Here is a 26,986-nt window from a genome sequence, read left to right as displayed (position 1 = left end):
CTTAACATTTTGCAGGAGATGCATGTGCCTTTTCATTCATTTCTCAAACAAAGGTAGATGAAAACAAATGATCACTTACTGAGTTTTCACTGCTTAAAAGTGTTCCCACAGGGCAGCATATTACTTAGTGATCTGGGAAGAAACGCCGTTGTTGACTATCCAGCACCACTAGAATAATGTTAGAGTTAGGGACACTTGACTATCTTGGAAAGGGAGGGGCAACTATTGGAAATGCCTAAAAAGTAAGGAAACTTGATGAGGATGGAAGTGTCTGGGGAGCTGGAGATAATCCTTAGGTAATATAAAGATAAACAGAAAAGAAAGCTGAGCATCTGGATGAACTACAAACACTGGAATGGTCTTTGGCTCAGGAGCAAACTCAAAAGGATGTAACCAAAGGAATTATTTACACTTTACTTTTAATAATATTCGTGTGTTTGGAATCATATGCGACATATCCTTTATGTAGAAGGAATAATTGCAGCATGGAAGGGACCTGTCAGCTTGTTGCACTGTTAGATTGCACTATTACTTTTTTAACAATGGAAATTTTTCTTTTATACTCAAGTTAATGAGTAATTATTGTGGCAATATCAAATATAAGATTCCAATATAACAGTATACTCTTAGTGATTCAAGCAATTGCAAGTTGGGTATAAATGTCCAACTTCTGCCTTTTGGTTGTCTCGATATCTTTACTGGATATATACAGCTAATATGAGTCCTAATGGCCTCCCTTTTAATTTCCAGTATTTCCAGCATACAGGAGTTTATATTAACTTGGTCTGTAAGTTTTTCATTTTCATTTTCATTTTAAACTGTAGGTAATAAATACTGGACTTAAAAAGTTAAAGCCACCCTGGTAGCAATTATGCATTGGCAAACAATTTTATAGGACAATAAGAGAGAAGCAGAAAGCAAATCTGCTAGAATATATACAACAGCCTGTTATGGAAGAAATGGATCTTATTCAGAAATGAATAAATCAGCGAAGAAAAACAATTCTTGAAGGCCTTATTAGGTTCAAGAAAGCTCCTGTGTGTGCTCAGCTTACTTGAAGGCTCTATTTATAACTGGTTGCATTCCAGAAGCCCTTGAGATGAGCTCAATTTGTTGATCCTGTTTAAATTCCTTATCTCTTCCTCTAGACTGCAGAGGACAAGTGGGAAAGAAATGGATTGGGATAGATTTCAAGGCTGTATGTTTATGAGATGTTGTAATAAGCTGGAGCATTTCCCTATTGAGTTGTAGCACCCCCTACACACTGAACCTATTATTTGACCAGAGTTAGAAGGCCTTCACATAATGTAGAACTTGCTTACTCTTAACTGAGAGAAAGCAGCAAATTACATCATTTAGGGGAAAGGTAAAACACAGGAAAATTGAGAGTAAACAATGGTCTCTGGTATGTTTATGTTTTTTAATGGTCATATATAATTTCATAGTATTGTGTATGTTGTGTACAAATGTATATTGTCTGCGCAGTAAACATATGGGTAGAGATAGTGCCAAGCAATGGGAAAATATACTAGTACATATTTTAGAACAACTCTGAAGAATACTTGATTTTGAAAACCAAACATTATTTTTACGCCAAATACTGAATGTTTCTTGAAACTATATGATAAATAAGTATAATATCAAGTAGCCTTCTAGTAGTGTTATAGAATAGAATGTGCTTTGTAATAGAAAATGGTAATATGTCAAAATAATTAGTGCACTGTTAATTAGCTGCCTTTAATATGAAAGCTTAAATGTTGACTTTATATGTTGTTTATTACAATTCTTTTTATTTTCATTGGTTTGTATATTTTGTCATACATAATATATACAGTACTTTTATATCGTATTTGGCTATATTTATGTGAATTAGGAAGTTTATGTCTTCCTATTTTCCTATTTTCAAATGTTTTCTGTATTGGGCAAGATTCTGTATAAAATACAGAATGCTTGCATCCCAGAAATCTGAAATATTTGTCATATTTTTCTTACCCCACAATCATATCTCACTTGTGAGTTAAAAATTTCATAAATTTCACAAGATTGATGTAAGAACATTTAAGATTTGAAATGTAGATAAAAATGGCACAGCAGCAGTTTGGCACTATGATGTGCTGCAAGGAAGTGCTAGAGAAGGAATGGTAAGTTTTTAAATGGTAGTTTTGAGACATAAATTTGGATTTTTTTAAATGTTGCATGCAAAACTTTCACTTAAATGTAGAATACTGGCAGTCGTTTCATTTCTGTCTCTGTAAGCATGTAGGAAGCAAATTACTTTTAATGAACTTTCGGCATGAGCTTTATTCTTTATTTTTTTGTTGAATCTGAACATCACCAAGGTACAAAATCTAAATAATTGATTGATTATGTTAAACTTTATGTCTCGTCACCACTTTGCTGCCAAAATCATATTTTTGCAGCCCAGAAGTAAACTCTTTCCATGGATTTAAATTTATTACCCTGTAGCACTCCTTGCAACATGGAGACATGGTGTCAGAGCATACATCAGAAAGAGGAGGAAATCAATTTGAAGTTAATTCAGAGCTATTGAATGGTGAAGAGCAGGGCAGATTCTCTAAAATTAGAGCTGTCAGTAGATGGAAAGAATAGATAGTAACGTATATGTGTAAAGCAGCAATTAGGTTGCAGTTGAGTTCTTGAAGTCTGAAATCAATGTACAGTATTCTGTTCCTTCATTCTCCAAATAGTAATGTTACTTTCCCAGGGTAGTGGAGGATGGACATAGTGCAATTGGGTTTAAGAACGATTGCTACATTATTATTATTTTTTTAAAAAGTTTCCCCACCTAACTCATGTTATGGCTTTTTCTTTGCTTTTAGAAGTGTAGTCCAATCTCTTACACTTTGTTCTGAATATCCATCTTTATTCCATAATGTCAGAGATGCTGTTGTTTCACATATATATACATATTAGATTTTCCCTCCACCCCAAACTAATACTCTGATCTTTATTTCAGTTGTTTTAAAATATGGATAACAGATAGATTTGGAGTTTTGTTGATGTAAATGGGTCAGCAGAGTTTTACATAATCTCTAACTTTGAATGCTCTGCAGAATAATTTAAGAGGCATTTGAGAGCAATAAGGATAAAGTAGGGTGTCTTTTTGATTTGCACTTTGTCTATCCATGCAAATTCTATTGCTTTGATGGTTTTCTGCTAGCAAAAGAAATAAGCAAAGCAATAATATGAAGCAATCTCTTTCAGACGAAAAGCAACTAAAGGCCCTGTCCTCTAAAACTCCCGTAACATTGCATGTGCCCATAGATTATACCTATATTAGAGGGCCAGCAAGAATTATGTCTTTGTCTTTCAATTCAAGCTTGGCTGTTGAATAGTCTTTAAAAACCATTTAGGAGTGTTTTTGAAATTGGATTGTGCTGATGAGTACAGTTTCCAAAAAGATAATGATTGAAAATGTGTTGTTTTATTTTACTGTTGTATTGTCAGAACTTAAATGTGGTTCCATGGTGGCATTTCTAAGTTCTGCGTGTCAAGATATACAGATATGACCATTGTGACATTTTTTACAAAGTTATCTTAATGATGCACTTTTTGGTTTTTTTTAATGACAGGGTCCAACAATGTTGCAATATTTGGGACAATAATTTTTGAGGTCTGCATGACATAAAATGTCATTTTCTTTGCTACCTCTGTTGGTTGTTGTGCTGTGGTCTTTCCGCAGTATTTTTTGAATCTACTTCTTGTTTTGTATTAGTTAATTGAAAAAATCCTAAATACACAAATTATTTTGTGTAAGGCTTGGAGTGTAATATAGACATTTTTAAGGTGTAAAGAATTACTATGTATGACTAATTGCTTTGTTAATTATTGCTCAGCCATCTCAAACTGTGTTATAACCAAACCTGATGAAGAGTTGAAATATGAAAAAGTGGATAATTGTGGTTGGTCAGTGAATATACCTAATTAATATAATACTAAATATTTTCTAAGATATTTTGTTTGAATATTCTTCAATAGAAATTAATAGTAAAGACATTCATATTGTATACACCTGAATATCTTTTCATAATGGCATATGGTTTCAGGGCATAGATTTTAATAATTGACTGTACAGATTTGAGTTCTCAAATGAATAAATGCGTAATAGCCTGATTCCTCAAATGAAAATAAGCACAGGCTCTGACATAGCTATATTATATTTCAACATATAACTATCCTTAAAATAGTTTCAATTTTGCGCCTTTTGTACAGAGAAATTTAAAGAATAGTAAATGTGAAGCATCAATTCTTAGCACAAGGAAATGAAGGTCTTTTAAACTATTTAAGCTGTTACTATTTCTGATTGGACTATTTCTAATTAAACTGGGGGTTAGGTGTTTATAATTCTACTAGTCATATTTCTAATTATGTGATTACTATAAGTTGAAATGTTTCATTTGAACATCAAAGATTTGGAGCATCTGCTACTGAAATTCAAGTATTGGATTCTGCTGAAATAAATTACATGTAGAAGTCGATAAAATTGCCTTTTAATGTTATTAATAAGCTCTTTTCTTGTTAATGAGAAGTTGACTTAAATAAACACATTGTGCCTGAAAACCATGCCTTCTTTTAAAAACTTATTCTAATTTGCTCAGATGAATGACATCATCCAATTATTGTTTGACACTGGAATTATGTTATATTTTATAAATATATTCAGTACAAATGGGTAAATGTTTCTAAACTGAGAGAAGCCCATTTTTATAATGAAATATTGCAGAATGCACCCTATTTAAACCATCAAATGTTTGTTTACATTTTAGTTAGTGCCAGATTTTTTTTGTTACCATGATGATAATCTTTATGCATTCTTCTGTTACTATAGTGAGGTATCAGAGTCCACATCTTTATTGTCAGCAAGTCTTGAATTGTTACTGTTTCAAGCAAATCACACAATGCAAATTACATAAAATGTTTGCACCTCCATGAAATATAAAAATAAACAAAATATAATAGTAACCTTCCAGTTTATATAGGAAGGAAAGGGGGGGGACCATTGTCTGTATAATTTGACAAAAAAATAAATACTTAGAATCCATTACACTCAAAGTGATGCAAGTAACTTCACATATAGTATGGTTGTGCTATTTCAGTTATATGAATGGAAAAACTCAGCAAGCTACCTCCTAGGCAGCCACTATTCTGATCATCAACTGTGTTATAAATTTCAATGCTTAATCTTATTTGCTGTGGTGGAAATTCTCATCATTGTGTTTTGTAACGAATACATTTTTAAACTAAGTTCTGAGCTGAAATTATTTTGTCTTTTTTCCTGAGTAGTAGCCTTGTGGTCCATTTCTCTGCCCACCCATTTAAATTGCCCTTGCCAAGTTTTGAATATTTAGGTACAGTACTGATAAATATTTTTATTCAAGTTTGTCTCACTTTTTAAAATTTATTAAATGTTCCTGTGCATATGTTCGCTACCCAGTCCATTCAGTAAGTAACTCTGGTAGACTTTGTTGTGATTCTCATTTTTGTTGGCATTTATCTTTCTGTGGATTTTTAAAATGGATTTTATGAATAAGGGACTTAAAGAATAGCACCCTCTGTGTAGTTCTAACAATCAATTTTTGATAGCATCTAAATAATAGCATAGCCTAACAAGCATATAGCTTATTTAAAAAGAAGTAAGCACAGAATATTCTCTGCTAATGAAGAGTTTGTCTTATGTCAATAAGAATGCTGTACTTTAGAGTTCACGTCAACCTTTTCCTATTTTATTCTTGCACATAATTTTAATGACCTTTTTTAAAAAAAGAAAAGACATAAGCAAGTGATTAATATTGCTATCATTTTGAATTGATCGTTGGGAAAACTTGTCATGTTGTACATAATGATGTATGGTTCGTTCTTGACAGTTTTATTCAAAATTCAAAATCTATACAAGCATCTTTTAAAAGTTCATGTCTTTGAATTGAGCTGCTTCTACAAAATGTGGTTTTTCGTAGATTTCCATGGTGCCTTAGATTCAGTCGATCGTGTGATATTGTGGATGAAGTTTGCAGAGTTAGGAATTGATCAACATTTGTTGATCTGAATACAGAATATATATTCTTTTAACATCTCCCAAATCAAACTCAAAATCAAAGGTCACCTCTCCTCTGATATTCCGAACATGAAAGGTGTAAAACAAGGGTGTATTCTTGCCCCGTTTCTACTGTCCACTGTACAACCATCTACGTAAACGCGTGTTATCCCCCTTTTTGGGTAGTTTAACATAATGGCACAATGCAAATACCAGATTCTACCTGTCTGATATTAACCCAGAGGTAACTGCAAGGGTGACTGAGTTTCTGACAATAGTATCTCTTAGAGTGGTGAATAGCACGATTTAGCAGGAAGACACTCCAATGAAAATTTCTGTTACTATATATCTTATATAGCTGCTTCTTTGAATATATTTTAAAAATTTTGTACAGTGGTCCCTCGGTTTACGAACTTAAATCTGTTCCGGAAGTCCATTCCTAAACCGAAACCGTTCTTAAACCGAGGCATGCTTTCCCTAATGAGGGCTGCCGGTGCCCTTCCACTGTTTGGATTCCGTTCTTAGATCGAGGTAAAGTTTGCAAACCAGGACACTACTTCCGGTTTTGCAGAGTTCATAAACTGAATAGTTCGTAAACAGGGCTGTTTGTTGACTGAGGTACCACTATATATCAGGCTTCCTCAACCTCAGCCCTCCAGATGTTTTTGGCCTACAACTCCCATGATCCCTAGCTAGCAGGACCAGTGGTCAGGGCTGATGGGAATTGTAGTTTCAAAACATCTGGAGGGCCGAGATTGAGGAAGCCTGCCATATATGGATGCTTTAAGATGGTCTATATCTGTAATGCCTAATAACAGTTTGGAGAAAGAAAAAGAAAGAAAGAAAAGTTTTTCAGAGTATACAAAGATGGGCATTCTTACTAAAAAAGCAATCTTGGTTGTGAGTTTTTGATACTGTGACATTTGGAAGAATTAAAAAAAAACAACGACTTCCCTTCCATGTATGCTTCCAGATTGGTGCTTGCATTGCACAGTTCAGGGAAACGCTTTAATCTCATGTTGCATCATTATTACCTTATATTCAGCAAGTACTTTTATGTCCATTAAGATCACCTGGGTGAACGCTGCATTGTCACTGGATTACCATTTCAATAATATTTGTTTTTCACAGCTGAGGTCAACAAGGTGTACAGATTTCTTATGGTTGATATGTTGACTTTCTGTTGGCTGGATGCAAAGTTGACCCAAGACACAACTGGATCATGATTGTGTCAAACATATTAATAGCAGATTGTGGCAGGCTTCTGTTGTTTGCACTGTGCACAGATTCAGCCCAGAGACATGCTATAGGGGCATGTAACTTGGCTTACCAGGTCTTCCACACACTTTTCTGGAGGGCTGTACCCCAGATATATAAAGATGCCAAGTAGCTTGACAGCACATGTGCCTTTCATTGCCTACCGGACCCACAGGGTGTCTTAAAGCTGACCTAGGCAGCTCCTCTTTGCTCTCTTTGAACCCTAGAGCATGGTCTGGTATAGGGACATAAGAAGATCAGGTCAATGGCATTCTGTTCTCACAGTGACCAGCCAGATGCATCTGGGAAGCCTGTAAGCAGGACCTGATTGTGAGATCACCCTGCCCATCTTTAATCCCCACTAACTGGTCTCAGAGGCAGGCTACCTTTCACGGTCTAGGTAGAATATAGCCACCATAGTTGCTGTTGATAGTCTTGGCCTCCATGAATTTGTCTAATCCTCTTTTAAAGCCATCCAAGTTGCTGGCCATCACTGCCTCCTGCAGAAGTGAATTCCATAGTTTAACAATGTGCTACTTAAGCTCTTCCATTCACCTGTCCTGAATGTTCCAACATTCAGCTTCATTGCATGTATAGGAGTTCTAGTGCTATGTGAGAAGGAAAAGGACCTTTCCCTATCCATTTTCTCCATTTCATACTTATTTCAGTCATGTCACCTCTTACATGCCTTTTCTCAAAGATGTCCCAAATGCTTCAACTTTTCTTTATAGGAAAGTTGCTCCATCCTATTTACCATTTTGGGTGCCCTTTTCAGAACTTTTCCCAGCTCTACAGTATCCTTTGGGAGGTGAGACAACAGGAACCGTAAAGTATTCTTCCTCATTTAAAATGTTCTAATAAATAGCTTTCAAAGGCAGGTTGGGTTTTTTAAAAACCAATTTACCGCAGTTCAGCACATCAAATCTATTGCTGTTCAAACATGGCGTTCTTATGTAGCTGTGCCTGTATATAATATAGCAACATTGCATGTATTTTGTGTGTGAGGGGGGGAGTCATAGAATTATAGAGCTGATTAATACATTGACTTTGGTGAACCTTAAAAAAGGTCCAGGATATCGGTTGAGTTGTTGTGCTCATAAGATAGTGCACAGGGATAGAGAAAAGCTGTATCTTTGACAGCTTAAGGATGCTAAATGAAGAGGAATATTCCTACCCCTCCTTCTTAGTACAGCTCTCTATTCTGCATAAGGCCTTTATTTATGGTCTCCAAGCCCTCAGGAGAGGCCTTTCAAGGGTACAGCTGGCTGAATCGTGAGCAGAGGCAAGGAATTATTCTATGAGCAATCTTGCACTTGCATAGCTTTTGGTTACCTCCCACTGTTTTTAATATACACAATGGCTTAAAATATTCAGAATATGCAAATTAGTTTCCTCTTGTACTTTTGAAAGGCCACCACAAGTTTTTGGTACCGATTTCCAGTTTTTATTGATGTTTTTAAACATCAAACCTGTTTTAGGCTATTGTTCCTTAATTTTTCTGGTTTTCACTGTTTTTATATTATAAGCAGCTTTGAAGGTTTCCTGGGACAAACATATATGTTTATGAAATAAAAAGAGAAAACAAAAAACTCAATATAGACATTAATGCTCAATCATAAATGTTGATAAACATTTTCAAGCAAACCTTAAGGGTTGCACTCAAGTTAACGCCTAACACCCCGGGGAAATGTGGCGTGACCTTTTAGAATAACCTAATAAAGCGTGACAGATGTCCGTGATTTTATTGGTATAACCTGTTTGTTATTTACTGTTGTAGCAATTGTTTATATGCTTATTTTTAAAAAGAATAAGAATAGACCCATTGAAATTAATGGCCATGACTTGGTCTATTAATTTCAATTAGTCTACTATGAGTAAAAGTTGAAACAGCAATTGAAATTTGAGCAGTAGCGTAGCCGTCTGCCTCACAGAATATGTAGTGGAGCAGTTAAGCCAATATATTTGACCAACTTGTGCTTTTTCAATTAGAAACATCAAACCTCCCCATGGACATGCAGTGATAATGCCTGAACATTCCCTGATAATGACCCACCCTATTCTTGTTTTCAAATAAATAAGCTTCAATCTTTACACAGTTCACTTGTGAACGAATGTTCTCTGTATCAAGAGAATGTTCCTAGTGGTGGTGGTAAATTGTTAGTAAAATTAGATGGCAAATGTAAAATGGATGTACATAGACAATAAACATGAAACGTGGGATGCGCATGTTCACAATGTAATAGGAAATCCTAGTCCTATAACACTAAACTGTTTCAAAGCTGCACCGACCACAGCCCCTACGAGTATTCTGCTATAGCACAAGGACTGCTGAGGAGGGCAGGAAATGATCCTGAGGAGAACAAATGATGATAGAAAGGGGAGGGGTGGTCCTTATGAGGCTGGGGGCTGCAGTGAGCTGATAGCAGCTATATTCCTGCCGGCTGGTATGATCATTGGAGATTTCTTGAGCCATACAGCAATCACAGAACTTAAAGGCAGAAGTGCACATTGTTAGTGGGATCTGTATAAATAAGTTTCAGCGTGGGCTGATGAATAAGTGTGCCAAGTTTCATTGTTCTAACCTGAACTGTGCAATTTTAGTCTTAACCACTCCTGTTACTGTTGTAATCCTCCAGAGGGCATTGCTTAACGGATCCATAGAAAAACATTTAGTGTGGAACAACTATCTGTGTGCCAAATTTCATACTTGTAACCCAACATGCACAATTTTAGGCTTAACTGCTCAACCACTGTAAAACAATGCGACAAAGTTTCTATAACTCCGAAAAAAGAGCTTCAATATGACAGGTCAAGAAATTGCCCAACTTTATTATTTTAGGATATTTACATAACTGCTTTTCAGGTGGTTCTCGCAAAGCGGATTACATAAGACTTTTCCCAGTAATAAATATTGGGGTTTTTTTAAAAGTTGCAATAAAATGGAAAAGACAACTTGTTTGTTTATAAGCAGCTTTACTGCTTCTTTTAACTTCCCTCGGGGAAAGATGGTTCTGCAAAAGCCCTGTGGTGACAGGTGGAGGGGAAGCTCGGTTTCTAAGAAGGAACACCTTTGATTATTTGATAGATAGGTCAATATTTTTTCATGCTACGTTTTGATGACTGTGGTGCAAAATGGTGTTGAAAACCAGTTTTGTGGTGTTCTGTAAAAATGGTCTTTTAAAATCAGTAGTGGAATAAAGAACTTTCCCACATCTTCCTTCTCATATGGTCTTACAAGTACTTCTTCCAATCCATGGCATTCATTAAAAGTGTATTTTCTTCTGTCCATTTAGCGGGTGTAGATCGCACAATGTAATAGTGGTAAAGATTCGAGAATTAGGGTAGATTTCTTTTCTCGACTGTCTTATATTGCAGCTGCTCCTAATGGTCTGACCAAATACTTTTTTTTCTTTAGTCTTGAGCATGCCCAGATCTGAAAAATGAAAGGATTGACAATTTCATGGTTAAGAAAGGTCACCGTTTCTGTGACCCTATGTGACCTCTGTGATGTAATCTGGGCTGTTAGCACTTTATATTTTGAAAGAACTGTGTAAATATTGATCAATTAATCCTCTTTGAAGTATCAGAATATAACAATAAGAGGACTGCATGAAACCCAGCCTCTCTAGTTTGAGCTGCTATGGCGGCTCCTTTGGGAAGAAGAGATCATTGCTGGTGTTCTTTATGTTCTATGTCACAAACCAGTTTAGTCTCCAGCCAAGGAGATGTCACATATAATTCTTGTTGCTGCAGACATAACACAACATTTCTTTGCAAAGAAAGGTTACTAAACTAACTGGCATATTTTTAACTTGGGGAAACATGGAACCCAAGGCATTGGCTGGGATCTAAAGTGCTGTTTGGGTTTGCCGTGGAGGTTGTTTTTTACTCTCCCCTCCTTTGAGTGGGATGTTCCCCTGCCATATCATGAACTGCTTTTTAAGTTTCAAAAGTGCTTTGCCATGTGGTAGGTGAACTTTTTGGGGAAACGAAGTTGTATTTTTCTTTGGCCTTAGCAGTCTTCTTGGACATAACTAGAAATTGACAACAAGCCTGGTATCTTTTAAAAGAGGGAGATTGTGGTATTTGATCTCTCAAGCATGTTTGATCCATATCTTGATTCAAGAATAGAGAGTTTATGGGGAGACTGTAGGAGTCTTATTAACACGACGAGAGATCTTCATAGGTTCAGATTGAAAGCATATTAAAAACACCTTGCGAATGGATGCTCTTAAGAATTTAGTTACTCTGGGAAAGGAAGAGAGCTCTGTGACAGCAAACATCACATGAGCAGACATACCATCCTCCCTGCAGCCCCCCCAATATCTGTTCTGTGTGGGATGAGTTTTAATGGGTAGGAGAGGATACTTTAATTGCAATTTATTCCTCCAGGTGCCCACATGTGTGGGTTGAGCATACATTGAGCAGAGTTTAAAGTCTTATCCATAGCAGAAAAATGGAAAGCATATAGGCATAGGCTTTGAAGCCTTCTTTTAAATAAGTTCAGCTCCAAAGCAAGCTGACTTCCCCTTTTCTTACCTCACTTAACAAAGAATCAGACAACAGACTGAAAATTGAGTTTAAAATATGATTTACTTACTCATAGACATGCATTGGCTCTCAGCAACTGCAGCAGTAAAAACTATGCAGGTAAAATACTTATATATACAGTAGAAACAGCCTCAGGCACGTTCCTGGGACTGAAGCAGTTAGATATATATTTGCTGCCATTGCTGGTTGAAAAAGAGAGGTGAGGAGGACAGGAAAATACGATATGCTCTTCCCCCCTCAGGGGAGAATCGGAAATGATGTCACACAGAACCGACTAACAATATTTCTATGGTCTGCCTATCAGCAGTACAGCTTTGTGGTCTTAAATGCTTCTCATGCTAGCTAGCAATAATATGTGTTGTTAGATTTGGCTGCTAATCTCCCATACTCTGCAGGATTGGGGGACCCCTGGGAGCAGAAGAAATCCAATTGTGCAAGCAGAAGTCTGTTTATCATAGGTTTTCATGGACTACAGTCCACTTCATCAGATTCATGAAGTATAGTCTTCAGATACAGAAATATATACATATGGTGAGGGCAGGGATTGTAAACAGTGAATTCAGAAGGAAAGGATATTACTAATCCACAGCACTTCTTGCGCTGGACCCATACATGTCGCTACCAACAAGCCAACTATTAGAAACGCAAATGCCAAGGCATTACTTTCCCTTGGTTGCCTTTTTAAAGTATCTGCCTCTTGCCTCTTGCTAAGTTCTCATGGTTTGGGGTGGGGGGAGGAAATGACCAGATTCTTCTTATGGGAAGCAACCTATATCTACACGTGAAGATGATGGAAGCTTGTTTGGTGAAAGCTATTAGTGGTGTGGGTGATATTTTAAATTAAAAGTTCAGAAGTTGCATTCAAAACAAGAAGTTTCTGGAGTTCGACATACCTGATGTTCTTGGATAATAGACCTACAATCTATAACTAACCATCACAAGTCTATTTCTCAATCCTGGAGAGAGCAACCTCTCCTCCACCCCACCCTCCTTTTATGAAGGCAAATGCCCAGAAGTTTGTTTCCCTCAGGTGTAATGTAACATAACAGTGCCCAGAAATGCTATTACAAAACTCTGTGCCTCTGTTGCTTCTACAGACCACGACCATTTTGTGTGGGGGTGCCCTATTACGCCCAACCCCATTCCATTTTGCTCCACTCCCATTCTGCCCTCTTCTGGGTCCAAAAGGACCTGCACGTTGGTGATCACACATCATTTGGATGCGCCTAAAAATGGTTTCCACCTGTACTTTTTACAAGTATACAGATGTGCAGGAACTTTAAAAAAAACATTCCTGTATATCTGCTTGTAGTATAGTTTGTTCCCTCGATCTTTAATTTACATCTTTTTAAAAAATGCTTCACCTCACATTGTTTGGCTCTGCCTTCTTTGTAGCCTAGCTTTGAATTAATTTGGTGTATGTGCTTTTCCCCAATGTTTCCCCCCCTCAAAATCTTGAAACAATGTCAGGAAATAAAATTTTACATGCATTGTATTACTTAGCATTGTCTTATCATGAAAACTCAGAACTGATGCTGTCAAAAAGGCATTAAAAATATATGCGGTGCTTTAAAAGTGAGCACAAAAGGAGCCGTTATTTTTCACTGCTGACATCAAAGTGAGTACTAGGGGTGTATCAAAGTCTTAAACTTTATCCATTAGTAATGTATGGTAAATAAATCAGCTGCTCTGGGTCTCTGAGAGGTTAGTTTCCCCACCTAAAGTTTTCTTTTAGGTTGTATCTCCCAAGTGAAAAACTTGTCTATCTTAGTGGTCTATTTTAAGCAAGAGTGTCTTCAATTAAACAGGGGATGGAGAAAATAAATAATAACCCTAATTCACTTTTGGACTAGTGAAGCTGCAGTTTGGCTTATATTCAGCTATTGTTTTAAAACAATTACTAGTTTCAAGACAAAAGTATTTTGCAAAATCCTAGAAGCTAGAAAGAGTAGTGTAAATGTTGCTGATGTAGCTGGGAATGTTACAGCAATTTTTTTTTAAAGTGTTTGGGGTTCTTTGTGGCATGAGCTATTTTTGCACTAAATTCCACTGAGTCATATGGATATTGTATTGCGCAGTAGTAGTGTATTTATCAGGTGTATAGTTGCCAGATTATGCACACTCACTCTCCTTCACACATGACAGGGTGCTTGCTAAAGAATGTAGGTAGAGAAAATAGAAACAAAGGGACTAAAAGGTCATGAAATGCAAGAAGTATGGCCTGTGACATTTTTTTATGAAAACCCTATATAAAAAGTGAAGTGATCATTCACTTTCACCACAGCAGTAATTGGTGAAAACAAAAATGCTTACTTTTGCTACATTACACCAACACTTGTCTTTATGACTTGTCTTTACATTAACACTTGTCTTTGCCTTGATCATGACTGAGCTCTAAATTAAGAGAATGGTAATGACAGATAAATGTTAGTTCAGTAATTTACACAGTCTCCTTTTACAGTTGTTTTGTTGAATAAGTGTGATTTGTAGGTCAGCAGCGGCTAGTCCCAACAGATGTTCTCCTGCTGGATTCTGAATATTTCAGTTTTGGGTTTCACTGGGGGTTTTTTTGGTCAATTTGTTCTTTTGTTTTAAAGAAAACCTGTTTGTCATTTATAGACTACACGAGGACATTGTTGGTATGTAAAAAAACAAAACTAAACATGCTTGAAGATGAGCAGATGAATAAACCCCTAATGGTTCAGCCAGTGCTTTTTTTCTGGGGCATGCAGTACCAGCCCCTTTTTTCCTAGAAGAAAAGCACTGGGTATGGCTGATGTTATCAGATCCTGTAATAGTTTAGCGGCTGTTGGAGCAAAGGAGGTATTTGGGTTTGTCTATTTTAACAAACCCAGAAAGTGAATGAGTAGCAAGGGCATCCTACTTTCCAGTGTTAAGTCCTCAAGCTTGGGATACACTGGAAAACATGAAAATTTGGAGCCCAACAGCACCATCACTAGTGTTTTGATGAAAGATTGCTGAAGAGCCCTGTACTTTCAACCTCTCAGATCAAGTGAGCCGCAAGAGTACTTCGACACACAACCCGGGGACCACACACTGAATTAAATTAGCATATTGTGAATGTTGTACCATGGGCCAGTACAGGGTGCATTTGCTTGGAAGTAACGCCCCCACAAAATATCGTGGCACTGATGCCAGAATAACAAAAATAGGAAGAATGAAAGGAGCTGCTTAGGGGGCTCCCACCCACTCCCAACGTTAAGGAAGAAAAGAGTGATGCTGAGTAGTGGGCAAGAAGGGAGAAGGACAATGGTGAACCTTTTCCCTAAAAAGCAAACAGGGGATGGAGGCAGATGAAGGCTGTCTGCTTTTTCTTTTCCCACCCTACTGGATGAAACTGTCTTGTCATTGTATGTTGGCTGTTTTGTTTAATTTGTTTGTTTGTTTGTTTTTCAAATCCTTATGATTGTGTTCAGTATTCTTGTACTACTTTTGCCTTTATATGTTTTCCTTATTTTATTTTTTTAAATACACTGGTCAGGAATGTCTTCAGGTTCAAGTTTAGTTCAAGGTCCAAGGTTGGCTTTCTTGTTCCATTCTGCTTTGTTCCTCCTCCTCCTCCTCTGCAAGTCACCAAAGAGTCAGCAGCTAACCCATTCCTTGCGATCCCTCCCTTACTCACTGGCTCGGTCTCCTTTTCAAAGCGCCGCCTCGCTGGTAAACACTGAGCAGCTAATCCACCTCTTGTGCTCCCTCCCTGCTTCCGTCTCTGAATGCCTGCAGTGGCAGACCAATCGGGCAGCAGCGCCAGCAGTGGCAATTTGAATCTGGAGCCTCAGGCACCATACATAGCAACAAGACTTCTCAAATTGCTTACAGTTGGACCACCCTCTATTGCAAAGTGCGCCTGGTTGGTTTCGAACGCTGCATGTGCTGGACCACCCTGATATAGAGCAAGATCAGTTGCCTGGAAAATTCAATTTAAAAAAGCTTTAAAAAAAGCAAGCTAGTATTAAGAAGCTGTATGTTTACACACACACATCCACACACATCCCAGTAAGATGTTGGCTCCAATCCAGTGAAGGCTACTGCAAGAACAAGGGGAGGGGAAAGGAATCAATTATCACTAATTATCTTGCAGCTCCATATACCCCACCCCACCCCAAACCTCAGGAAGTTGGGTGAACCCTTTAGAATAGTGTGGAAGGTAGCTCTGGGGGCTGCAGGGGGGAAGGGGAGTCAGTGAAAATTGCCCCCCCTTTTGCTGGCAGGAACCACAACTGGGTTTGGAGCTAGTGAGATTAATAGAAAAGTATTTGAAAGAGTGATGTTATTAAAACTATTATTCAGCAGATACTTAGCACCCAAGATATCCAAGCTATTGTACAGAACATGGAATTGATTAGGTAGTTCTTATAGTTATGCATGTCTGCTTCAGTAATGCTGATTTAAAGGTAAGGAAAGTTCTCTTTGAAATACTGAAAAGAAATTGCCTTGGGCCACAATATTACTGTACTAAAGAAGAGTATCCAGGCACTTTAAAACTTCAAAAGAGTTAATTTTGGGCTGAAGCTGTGGCTCATTTTTGTTTGAAGTGTATTATTGAAGATAATACTAATTGTCTGCATATCAAACAGCAGACTTTGCAAACATAGATCTGCTTAACAAATAGAATTTCTTAATATCATGTACACATATGAAGCTTATGCGGCACACACTTTCTACATGTTCTTCTGAGCTGAAGTTGGTTACTAATTCCCAGTTGTTTATTTCCTCATAAGCTTGAAATGAGGAACAGAAGTAATTATGCCCCTGCAGTCCAAAATAAATGTCAGCGACTCCATATCCTGTATATCCATTACAGAGCAACTAGTTTTGAGATCTGCAACAGTTTTATCAGATGAAAAATGTTATTGTTTCACAATGTTCTTTAATGCTGGTGGTCCTAAATTTATTGTGAAGTACATGCGGACAATTCCTTATTCATTTATATGAATGTATTCGTTTATATGAATGTTGGTTCTTATTGGCATGGGGCAGTGTGGTATTGTGCCAAAATAAAGCTCAGGTTGTTGCCATCACTCCATGCATCAGCACTGCTGACCACACGAAACAAGTGGTAGATTATTTTGTCTACCTGGGCTCCACCATAACCAGCAACCTTTCCATCGACACTGTCAGGAGTGCGTGCAGGAACCAGGCCCTGTGACCAGTAGGACTTTGCAGGACTGGGGCCTTCCTTAGTTTGTTCTTAAGAGGCAAGGTGCGGCCACACAGGTGAGGCCGATTGGTAACTCACAGCACCTGGTGGCAAGAGCTGGGAAGGGATATAAGGACAGCATTTCCCTTTGGCTCTTTGCCACAGCAACACGTTTCCTGCCTTGCTGCGTTTGGCTCCTTGCTCCTTGACCTCGTGACTCCTTGCTTCCTGATCCTCGGACCCTTGACTTCATGACTCCTTGCTTCCTGACCCTCGGACCTTTGGTTTCTTGACTCCCGGCTCTTTGACCCTCGGACTCTTGGCTTCCTGACTCCTGGCTTCCTGACTCCCATTCCTGCTCCCACCCCGCCGTCTTGCCCCCGGTTCCGATGTCCTCAACCAGGACTTTGACTCAGACTGTGACAGACACTGAGCTAGACGTGCTCATTGGCAAGGCAGTTACAGCAATATCTCTCCTGTCCAAAAGGGTATGGAAGAATGTGATGCTAACAACTAATACCAGGTCTACCAGGCTTGCGTGTTGAGCGCACTACTTTATGGAAATGAGCAATGAGCAAATCACACCTGTCAGGAGAGATGTACGCACTGCATCAGGAATACTTTGGGCATCACGTGGCAGAACAGAGTCTCAGACGAAGACAAACATGACTTCTACACTGGCTTGATCATGTCCACAGAATGGAAGATGGCAGGATCCCCAAGGACGTGCCCTATAGGGAGCTGGCTTCAGGCACTTGGCCTGTTGGCAGACCAACTTTTCATTACAAAGATGTAACATGAAGGCTGGCAACATTAACCCCACTGTATGGAAATCCCTTGCAGACGATTTCAAAGAGACAGGTTGTGTATCCACAGCTGTGACCAGAGGAGGAATGACCACTGGGAGCAGCACAGAGAGAAGAAATGCCACGGTGCACCTGTAGCAGCACAACCGGAGACCTTCACCTGCATCACATGCAATAAAACATGTTCTTCCCATATTGGTTTCTACAGCCGCAGCAGGTGCTGTAATTCTCCAATGGTTTGACTTTACCCCCAAAGGAGCACTCTTCTATTGTCTCCCAAGACAGATGCATGCCAACAAGTCAATGAACTTCAGCTCCGTATTGAGGCTGCTGATTCAGCTGTTTTGAGCTGCTTTATCGTGGAAATAAGGGATAAGCAGCTGGGAACCAATAACCAGCTTCACCCTTGTATGTCTCTGTCCTCCTCTGAACCCTTATATTAGCCATAAATCTCTCTTGTCTCTCAGTTAATAAGCCACATACACCTCAGTACTGTATTTCTGTTCCCTGCTTCCATAATACCTTACCTCTATTTGTTATTGTTATGTTTTGGACAATTGGCCTACAGACGCTAGCCACTTTTTGCCTGTTTCTGTGGATATAGGCATGATACTTTTGTATTTGTATTCCGCTACAAGGATTTCATTGTGGAAGTGTTTAGGTAAAGTGATTGTTTGCAGAATTCTCTTCATTGCTGTAAGGAATTGATATTTGGGAGTGGCGGAGAAAAGGAGTATATGACTCCTGTGGTTCCAGGGCATGTTTTAATTACTTGCATAAAGCAATTGGGCTCCCATAGTGCATAGCACCATGGTATTCACTTGCCAGCAAGAGATGAATTAAAATGGGAAAATAACCATTAGAGAATATTTCATCTTTTGACATTCTTGTATGTTTCGTTTATGTAAGCAAAACAGTGACTTCCAGAACTCAAAGCGAGTGTGTACTATTTTAATATATCTGCACAGAGTACTTTTGTTAACTAAGGCATTCAGTTTGCAGACATTAGATTCCCCAAGTCCATAGTGAATAAATCATATACCTAGCTTGCAAATCTCTGCAGATCATTTTGAACACACTGCTGCCAACCACCTGCAATTTAATTTTAAAACAGTTTTTCTACAGTTCCAAAAGTTAGCAGCTTTCTTTATAATTGTTCTCTAAGGGAACTTTAAATATTGTGCTTTGGAAGCAGATTTTTTTTAACCCAATCCATAATAAATAATATTTTGACAATGAATAATTTTACACAAAAATGATATTTAAATAATGTAAACTAGTTTTAGAACTTTTATGTTTTCTGTATAAAATACTCAAATACATGATAGGCTTATTGATTAGTTATTATTTTGTGATTCTTTTGATTAAAATGGTTATTTGAGACCTCTTAAAGTTACTGGTTAGTCATACATTGTCCCCCCCCCCCCCAGACTATGTTAATCATACTAAAGTGTGGTTAGTTGTAATTAATCTTTTCATAATATCTCTAGTTAAGTATTTAAAACCAGATAAATAACGATGTAAATAACGATGTATGTGAAAAATTAGAAAACTATTGAATTGATGGGCTGCAGTATTTAGACAGACTTCCTATATAATGTGTTTTTCTAATTGGCATGCTAAAATTGTATACATGAAAAAATAAATTCCTTTAATTTTATTGTGGTAGAGCCCATATAAATGCACCAGAATGAGGTTGTGAGCTGATTTGCTTATTTGATTCTAATCATCTCAGTGCACTATCCTTAAAAGCTGTAACCCTTTTGCTTTCTTTAAAATCATCAGAGTCAGAATATTGGTTTAAATGAAGTTTTATGGTATTTGTGGTGCTATTTGAAAAGAAGCTGAAATGTTAGTAGTTGAAAAGACGATAAATGGTTGAATTCCTAAGCATAATAATTTAAGTTTGCCATATTTGACTGGAACTATATCAGAGGTTTTTCCCCCAATCACAAATACCTCAGTGTCAGAAAATAAGAGTAATGATAAGTTAAATCAGAATCCAATAAGAATATATTTGGATCTTAATTTTAAGTACTGCTGCTCTGAGACCTTTAGTTCAGCTGTGCTTTGTAAGGAAACTCAAACCTTTGCTGGCTTGTGGTTTTCTTGTTATGTTAATGTCATATTTGATGGAAGTAATTGGATAAAGGAGAGTTTGCCATCCTTTTAGGGCCAATGGGCACATTTACAAACTGAAGAAACAGCCTTGGGTACCACACAACCTATTCTGTTGCCTGCAATAGGATGCTTTTTTCAAACCTAATTTCAGCAAGGACCCTGAGGGCACCTGCAAATCCCTAGGATAAGGGATTGTTAACACCATCAGTATTAAGAGGCTACATAAACTCTGTGGAGTTTGGATGATGGTAAACTGCAACGAAATATTTGATTACATAATCTCTGTGATAGGTTTAGGGAACCGTATAGGTATGACTTTGTGAGGATATAAATGTGCAAGTGCAGGAGGGATTCTAATGTGTAATTTGGAACCAAGGCTGGAATGGTTTGGTTTTTCAGGATTTAACCTGTTGAGGATAGGCATCCGTTCTGAAATGTTTAATAGTTTCTATACCTTGTGACATGATATTTTGCTGTGGTGGGAGGTTATCTTGGTAGTAGAACAATACCGTAAAAGTGTCTTGGAAAAATTCTGCAGCTCACTTTATAGCGATTAGAGATTATGTCAGCAGATTGCTTGAATTATGTCATTATATTTACTTAATCACAGTTCTTTGGGGCAACTTGAGCACCAAGAAAAAAGTTTACCATTCCCAGAATACTGAGCTTTAATAACGTAATCTAAATTTGCAGCATCAAACTAGTCAAATATGCTCAAGAAAAATGGCCAAACTCATGATAGGTTTTTTTTTATTGGGTGTCTAATATCTGCGCCATTAGTTCCAGGCTGATGTCTTTCCCACTCTCAGTGCTTTTGTGCATAGCTTATAAATCTCTTTTCATCATCTTATATGACTTTTTCAAAGCAAGGCTAACATAATATAAGGCAGAATAAAAGAAAGTCACTGAAGGTCGAACAGGCAATCAAATTATTACTGATTCCTCAGTGAACACTAATGGACCTTTATAATGTGATTAGTTGTGAATATCTGTGCCCTCATTCACAAGGGTTCGTTTTTAGTAAAATTATAGTATATTCTTTGCTCAAATTGGGTTGATTTGACTAAGTTGTGCATGGCAGAGTTTTTTGAATGGTTTCCATGTTAAAAGTTTCAGTTACAATAATAACTTATCTATTAAGTTGCTCATGAATAATAATAATTATCTCTGCAACATGACGCCCTACTGTGGTGATGCTTCTAAGCAGTACCAGTTCGTCAAGGAAAGAATATGTAGAAGTTAACAGGTTTCTTAATTGGGTGGACGTGAGGGGGTAACTGTCTTGCCTGCCAAACCCTAATTTGTGGTCCTAAGTATGTATCCTGTAAGTGCATTGTCCTGCTGAGCTGTCTCACATTTTCAGTTTATAGTTCCACCTTTTTAAATAAATAGGGCAAAGCAAAGCAATATCTAACCTATATGAAATAAATAAAATAAATGTGTATGACTAAGGGGGAGGGAGAGTTAGTGATCTCTGTGTGTAAGGTGTGTTTAATGTGTGCATATGAATTGGATAATTGAGTAATGGGTGTGGGTGGGTGTGGAATTTATGCAAAGAATACGCACGCATTGTGCATTTCCACTTGAAAGTTCATCAAAAAACCTAATTTGTGCATTTGAGTGTAGCTTTGTTTCTTATAGTACCTTTAAATTTTCCTCCTCTAAAGACTTGTGGGAGTTATGAAATCTAGTTGTTGGCTGACAGAAGGAAGTCTTGCTTTGAACAGAAAGGCAAATCGGACATTGCTGCCTTAAATGCATTGTCTTTAAACAGGGTTGAAACCAGATTTCTATGAAGTCCCCAGCTGTCCATCACAAGATGATATATACATCTTTTCAGATACCAAAGTCTTGAATGATAATAGTAAAGTGAAATGTTATGGTCAGATTTCAAAGGAACTACTCCAATATGTCCCAGGTTCTCTTGCATCAGAAACCTGTAATATAACATCCATATAACAGAGTACCTAACTTTCCTTCATAACAGTCTTTGTCTTCATTAACACCATTTTGAGTTTTAAAAATAAATCAATTTAGTTGGAAGCTCTCTCAAACTACAGCCAGGGAATAGAATGATGATAGATTGGAATATCTAGTGAAATCCCCTGGCACTTTACTAGACACTACTGAGTTAAAATATCCATTGCTCTGTGCTGTATTGGAGCTGTGAAAATACATTAATTTTTTATATTAGTGTGGTAAGAAATGCTGACAAGGATACTGCAGGCGCTGACTGAGACTTTTCACTATTTTTCTTTACAGATCCAACTAATCTTGCAGTTTGTAGCTTTGCTGTGGGCTGGCTGCAAAAGATTGTATAACTGAGCCCAAGGTCTCAATTTTTTTACATAGTCACTTTTGGAGTTGCTGCTGTTTGTACATTTCAAAGAATAAACTGCTGTAACCAGTGCTTTTTTTCTGGGGGGACGCAGGGGTACGCATACCCATAAACATTTTGTGAATCTAAGTTTGGCCTCACTGAGGGGCATTATTTCAATATGAGTAGGAAAATGAGAGTACCCCTAAACATTTCCTTTTTTTAAAGGAAAAAAGCACTGACTTAAGAGGTCATCTTAGTCTCCTATGTAAATGCAAGCAGACTTACAGAAACGTAGAGTATGCAAAGACTCTCAAGGATGAACCCATGAAAAGAATCAAACAGTAATTATTTGTTCCAGTGCAATTATTCCAGTTCAACACACACTGCAATTACTAGGATGTGGTGGTTTTAATGTATTATTTTTAAGCTGAAGGGTGGCAAAGAAATTAATTAAGCATAACATAGATTGCGACATGAATGAGAAATCAAATGTGTATACACACACACAATATCTAATGTGTGTATATACTATATATGTGTGTGTGAGCGTACACACACACACGAGCTTACTTCATTTTTACGTAACTAAATACAACTATGGAAAGGTTTACGTATTCTTAATGTTTGCTGAAAAGAGTAGAGGCTTCAAATTGCAACTAGATTTTGACTATTTTGTTTGTTCAACATTTAAAGTAGCATAAAGAACAGAGGGAAAACTGTGAGTACATATCATAAAGGAAGTGAAGTTCAGAAATGGTTCTGGAGGTAAAAGGCATGTCAGAGACAGCAAATTTCCCTTTGCTCTGTTCTTCGCTCTGAAATGTACTGCATTTGCTTTTTAAAATAATTTGTTAATTTTATTATGATTATATTCCGCAGTTCCTCCCAAAAGAAACCCAAAGTGGCAAAATGGCATTTCAGTGGTATTGCAATATGGTATCACAATGGAGTCTTGTGAATTATCTCTTGGCAGTGCCAAAAGGATTTTATGCCCATGCTGTTGTTCCATGTGTTTTCCATCGTTTCAAATGGTGATAAGTTTGGAATGGTATTTGGTTGTGGTATGTTGGTGGCAGAATCCTTCACATTTCTAAATGTCTATTAGGTACTGAAATCCATCTTTTTACTGTTTTCAGACCATAGAAAGATAATTTGTTTAATGAATTTTTTTAAATATTACTTTTATTACTTTCCCATCATATTAATATGTCCCATCAATATGTCCCATCATATCAATATGTTAGACTGGTTTGGTTAGCAGCATCTCTGAAAAATGGGAAAAGGCTGTAGGGTAATAAGTTTTGTAAATACATTGTCTTGATTTTTTTTAAAACCGCTAGCCGAAATATAATCTACTTCATGTACTGCCTAACCATTTAGGGGACAGAGGAGGGCGGTTGGCTTCTGGTTATAGTTTCAAGCTTCTATAAAAGCAAAGAATACTTGCAGGGAGTTACCCCTGCAGATATATCCAATGCTTATATTTTAAATTTTTGTTCTATCATCTGGTACTTCCTTTGTCATTTGCTGGAGGAGAGGAACTCTTTTCATCATGTTCTTTCTTCCCCAGAGTCCTTCATGCCGCTAAGGCAAAGAAACTATTGAACCCACAGGTTGTCACTGCTGCAATGATGCCCCCAAACTTCATTGTACTTGAATATTCAGTGTCACCTTCAACTTCCTTTTTTCTTTTCTTTATGCAGGTGACAGATCAGTCGGTTAAAGCATTCGCTGAACATTGTCCCGAGTTGCAGTATGTTGGGTTTATGGGCTGTTCTGTTACATCTAAAGGAGTCATACACCTTACCAATGTAAGTACAGCAACAAGGTTTCCTGTTGTCAGTTCCAGTTAGGATAATATTGCACAATAGACATAACTGAGAGGTGTTTTTCATAGAGTCAAAATTATACAGTTATGGTAATCTTACATACTAGAAGCAATATTAGGGATGCATTTTTTAACACGGATAACAGTTTTGTAGATGCATTCATTTATTATTAACATTAGCTTTAACTACGCACATCTAGCTGACACATAAAACTGATACAAGTGGCAGCTTTGGTGCACACCAGCCAGATTGCACCAGTTAGAAGTGTATATTAAGACATAGGATCAATTTTGTGATGCGAGGAAAGCTCTTTTATCGAAAAGAATGTCTATAGGTGATAGCTAAGAACCAAATAAAAGATATCCAGGTCCACAACCAGAAAAACTTGATAAATCAAGTTCACAGTGGGCCTTTTCTGTTTATCATTGGCAATTGGTTGTAGGGAAAAGTGAAAGAAGAAAACATGGCTTTGCTTATTATTCTTTCACATATATTTATTCCTTTTCTGGATCATCTCCTAAGTTGCTCATCAATTGACTGGAAATAGTGGATGTCACATTAATGTGAAGGATATAGATGCTGTATCAAGTAAAGTAAGAGCAGGAAGAAGGTGACAAAGAATTGGACACATTGCAATAGACCTAGAGAAGTGCGAGTGGTGTTTTTTCCCCTTATAAGTGGGGTTTCCTCCCTCTCCTCCCTACGGTAGCTTCCTGCACACACTAGAAATATCAAAAGGGCCTGCACACCCTCTGAAACGGGGTGGGATGGGGTCTGGCGCTGTAAAGGAGAAATGGGCAGAGTTTGGGAAGGTTACCTTGCATGAGTAGAATTGCTTTTTAACTTGTATGGGGCACTTTAGAAGCCAAGCAACCATCAGTACAAACAAAATGCAGTTCATTCAGGCGAAGTTGCAGATGGGGGCCGTGATGTGGGTTTTCTTCAAAAATTGAATTTGTATTTCAATGCCCTAAATAAATTGGCACCTTGCTTGGGTTATATGCAATTTGGGTTTCAATTTACTGTTTTGCTTACAATCTTAATCTTTTATTTATTATTTTAAATACTTATATCCCACCCTTTGCATAATGTGAATTCAAGGCAGCTTCTATAAAAGTACAACACACAATAAATAAAAAATACAATATAAAATTACAAGAAAATCAAACATCAAGTTTTTAATGGAGATGAACCTAATTAAAACAACAAGATCAACTCAATTCAAAGCCTTCTGGAACAGCCATATCGAGTTAACAAACAAATAGACCGTGTGTAATCCTAATTCCACTTAAAAACCATTGAAATCAGTGGGATTTAACTTTGAGTATACATAGTTAAGATTTATATTCTGAGGGAGGGAGGGGAAAAAAAGTAGTGAGCAAGTGCTTGTATAGGTATGATATGGAAGTTTGGGAAGGAAATTTGGGTCGGGGTTCATTTTTGGTGATGGGTGGCCAAAGAACCAACACCAACTGTCCCCTCTAAAACCAGAAGAAAAGGCTGTGATTTAATCTGACAACGAGTGGGCAAGGCTGCTTGTACTGCTCATTGCCAAATTCCCCAATTTCAACTGTCCTCTAGCTTGAGTGGAGGGGTCATTTGCTATTGCTGTGTTGAGCTTTCAAGCTTTCCCCCCTCCTTTTACAACCTAGCTTCTCTAGTAACCTCAATATTTGATTGGCTTACTATATTTATGAATTTTTCTCTGTTAAAAAAAAAATGTACTGAAGCAATGTGCAACAAAAATACGGGGCCCAAACTCATTGTTTGCTGTATGTAGCTAACTTTTATGCTCTTCCCAGCTGAGGTAAACATTATTTTCATTCTGTGCTGCTTAATCATGTTGCTTCACAAGCTGAACTTTTGGGTTTTTTCCTTTCAAGTTTGGGTGAATGTGAGGGGCCACTGTAGCTGGTTCCTCTGGGAGTTGAATAACAAACACTTCTCACTAAGCTGCTATTTCCTCAGTTGCTACCCCTTTTAATTTGTGAAATATATGTCCTCTCTAACCCAACTATAGCTCACTTGTAGGAAAATGTCATGATTTTGCATTCTTTTTGCAAAACCTCTCATGTGCTGCTGAGATGACTCCTCCCATTCTTGGAAAATATTTTCTCTCTACTTCTTAATTTAAATAGTTCCAGTAGAAAGCCCTTTCTTGGTGAATGTCGCTATCAAATGTCTGTCTTGCCCAGTATAGTTTACGTATATATTTACTGACACTTAAAGCTGTTTCCTTTGAATGAGTTCTCAACTTCTATCTGTGTTAGCTTGTTATTAATCTTAATGAAGGTTCTAGAGACATCCTTGCCACATTTGGACAGGGACAATATTGCATTACTTGTAGTTGGATACTGTGTCTATGTAAGAAGGACCTGCCTTATTTACAAGTGATTATTGAATATAGTTTCTATCTGTCAGCTAGTTATGATTGCCACTCTAGAGCTCCCAGATTTTCTTTGGTCATATCTGTAACATTGTCGCTCTAAACACCTGTCACAACATCTATAGAGTGCTATACGGTGGTACCTTGGGTTACAAACTTAATTCGTTCTGGAGGTCCATTCTTAACCTGAAACTGTTCTTAACCTGAGGTACCACTTTAGCTAATGGGGCCTCCCGCCGCCGGTGCGCAGTTTCTGTTTTCATCCTGAGGTAAAGTTCTTAATCCAAGGTACTACTTCTGGGTTAGTGGAGTCTGTAACCTGAAGTGTTTGTAACGTGAAGTGTTTGTAGCCTGAGGTACCACTGTATATCAGCACAGCAGTATTATTTAAATAATAGGCCTGAAAGCAGGGACTATTTTGTTAACTGATATCCATACTTGGAAATACAGGAATTAATTCAAATGCTAATATGTTCATGTTTATTATAATTCATACTAACAGT

General features: G+C 37.5%; 1 protein-coding gene across 4 annotated transcripts in view; it reads left to right on the top strand.

Moving 5' to 3' along the window:
- FBXL17 (F-box and leucine rich repeat protein 17) overlaps positions 1 to 26,986 on the top strand; it is a 147,353-nt gene that overhangs the window by 21,386 nt on the left and 98,981 nt on the right. For all 4 annotated transcript variants that reach the window (XM_053407641.1, XM_053407642.1, XM_053407643.1 and 1 more), the window contains exon 5: positions 23,972 to 24,079. In XM_053407641.1, coding sequence (XP_053263616.1) covers positions 23,972 to 24,079 — 108 coding nt within the window. The remainder of the gene's footprint in view (positions 1 to 23,971; positions 24,080 to 26,986) is intronic.

The sequence above is a fragment of the Podarcis raffonei genome, chromosome 11 (assembly GCF_027172205.1).
Source record: "Podarcis raffonei isolate rPodRaf1 chromosome 11, rPodRaf1.pri, whole genome shotgun sequence".
Lineage (NCBI taxonomy): Eukaryota > Metazoa > Chordata > Lepidosauria > Squamata > Lacertidae > Podarcis > Podarcis raffonei.
This window is presented reverse-complemented; position numbering and strand designations above follow the sequence as displayed.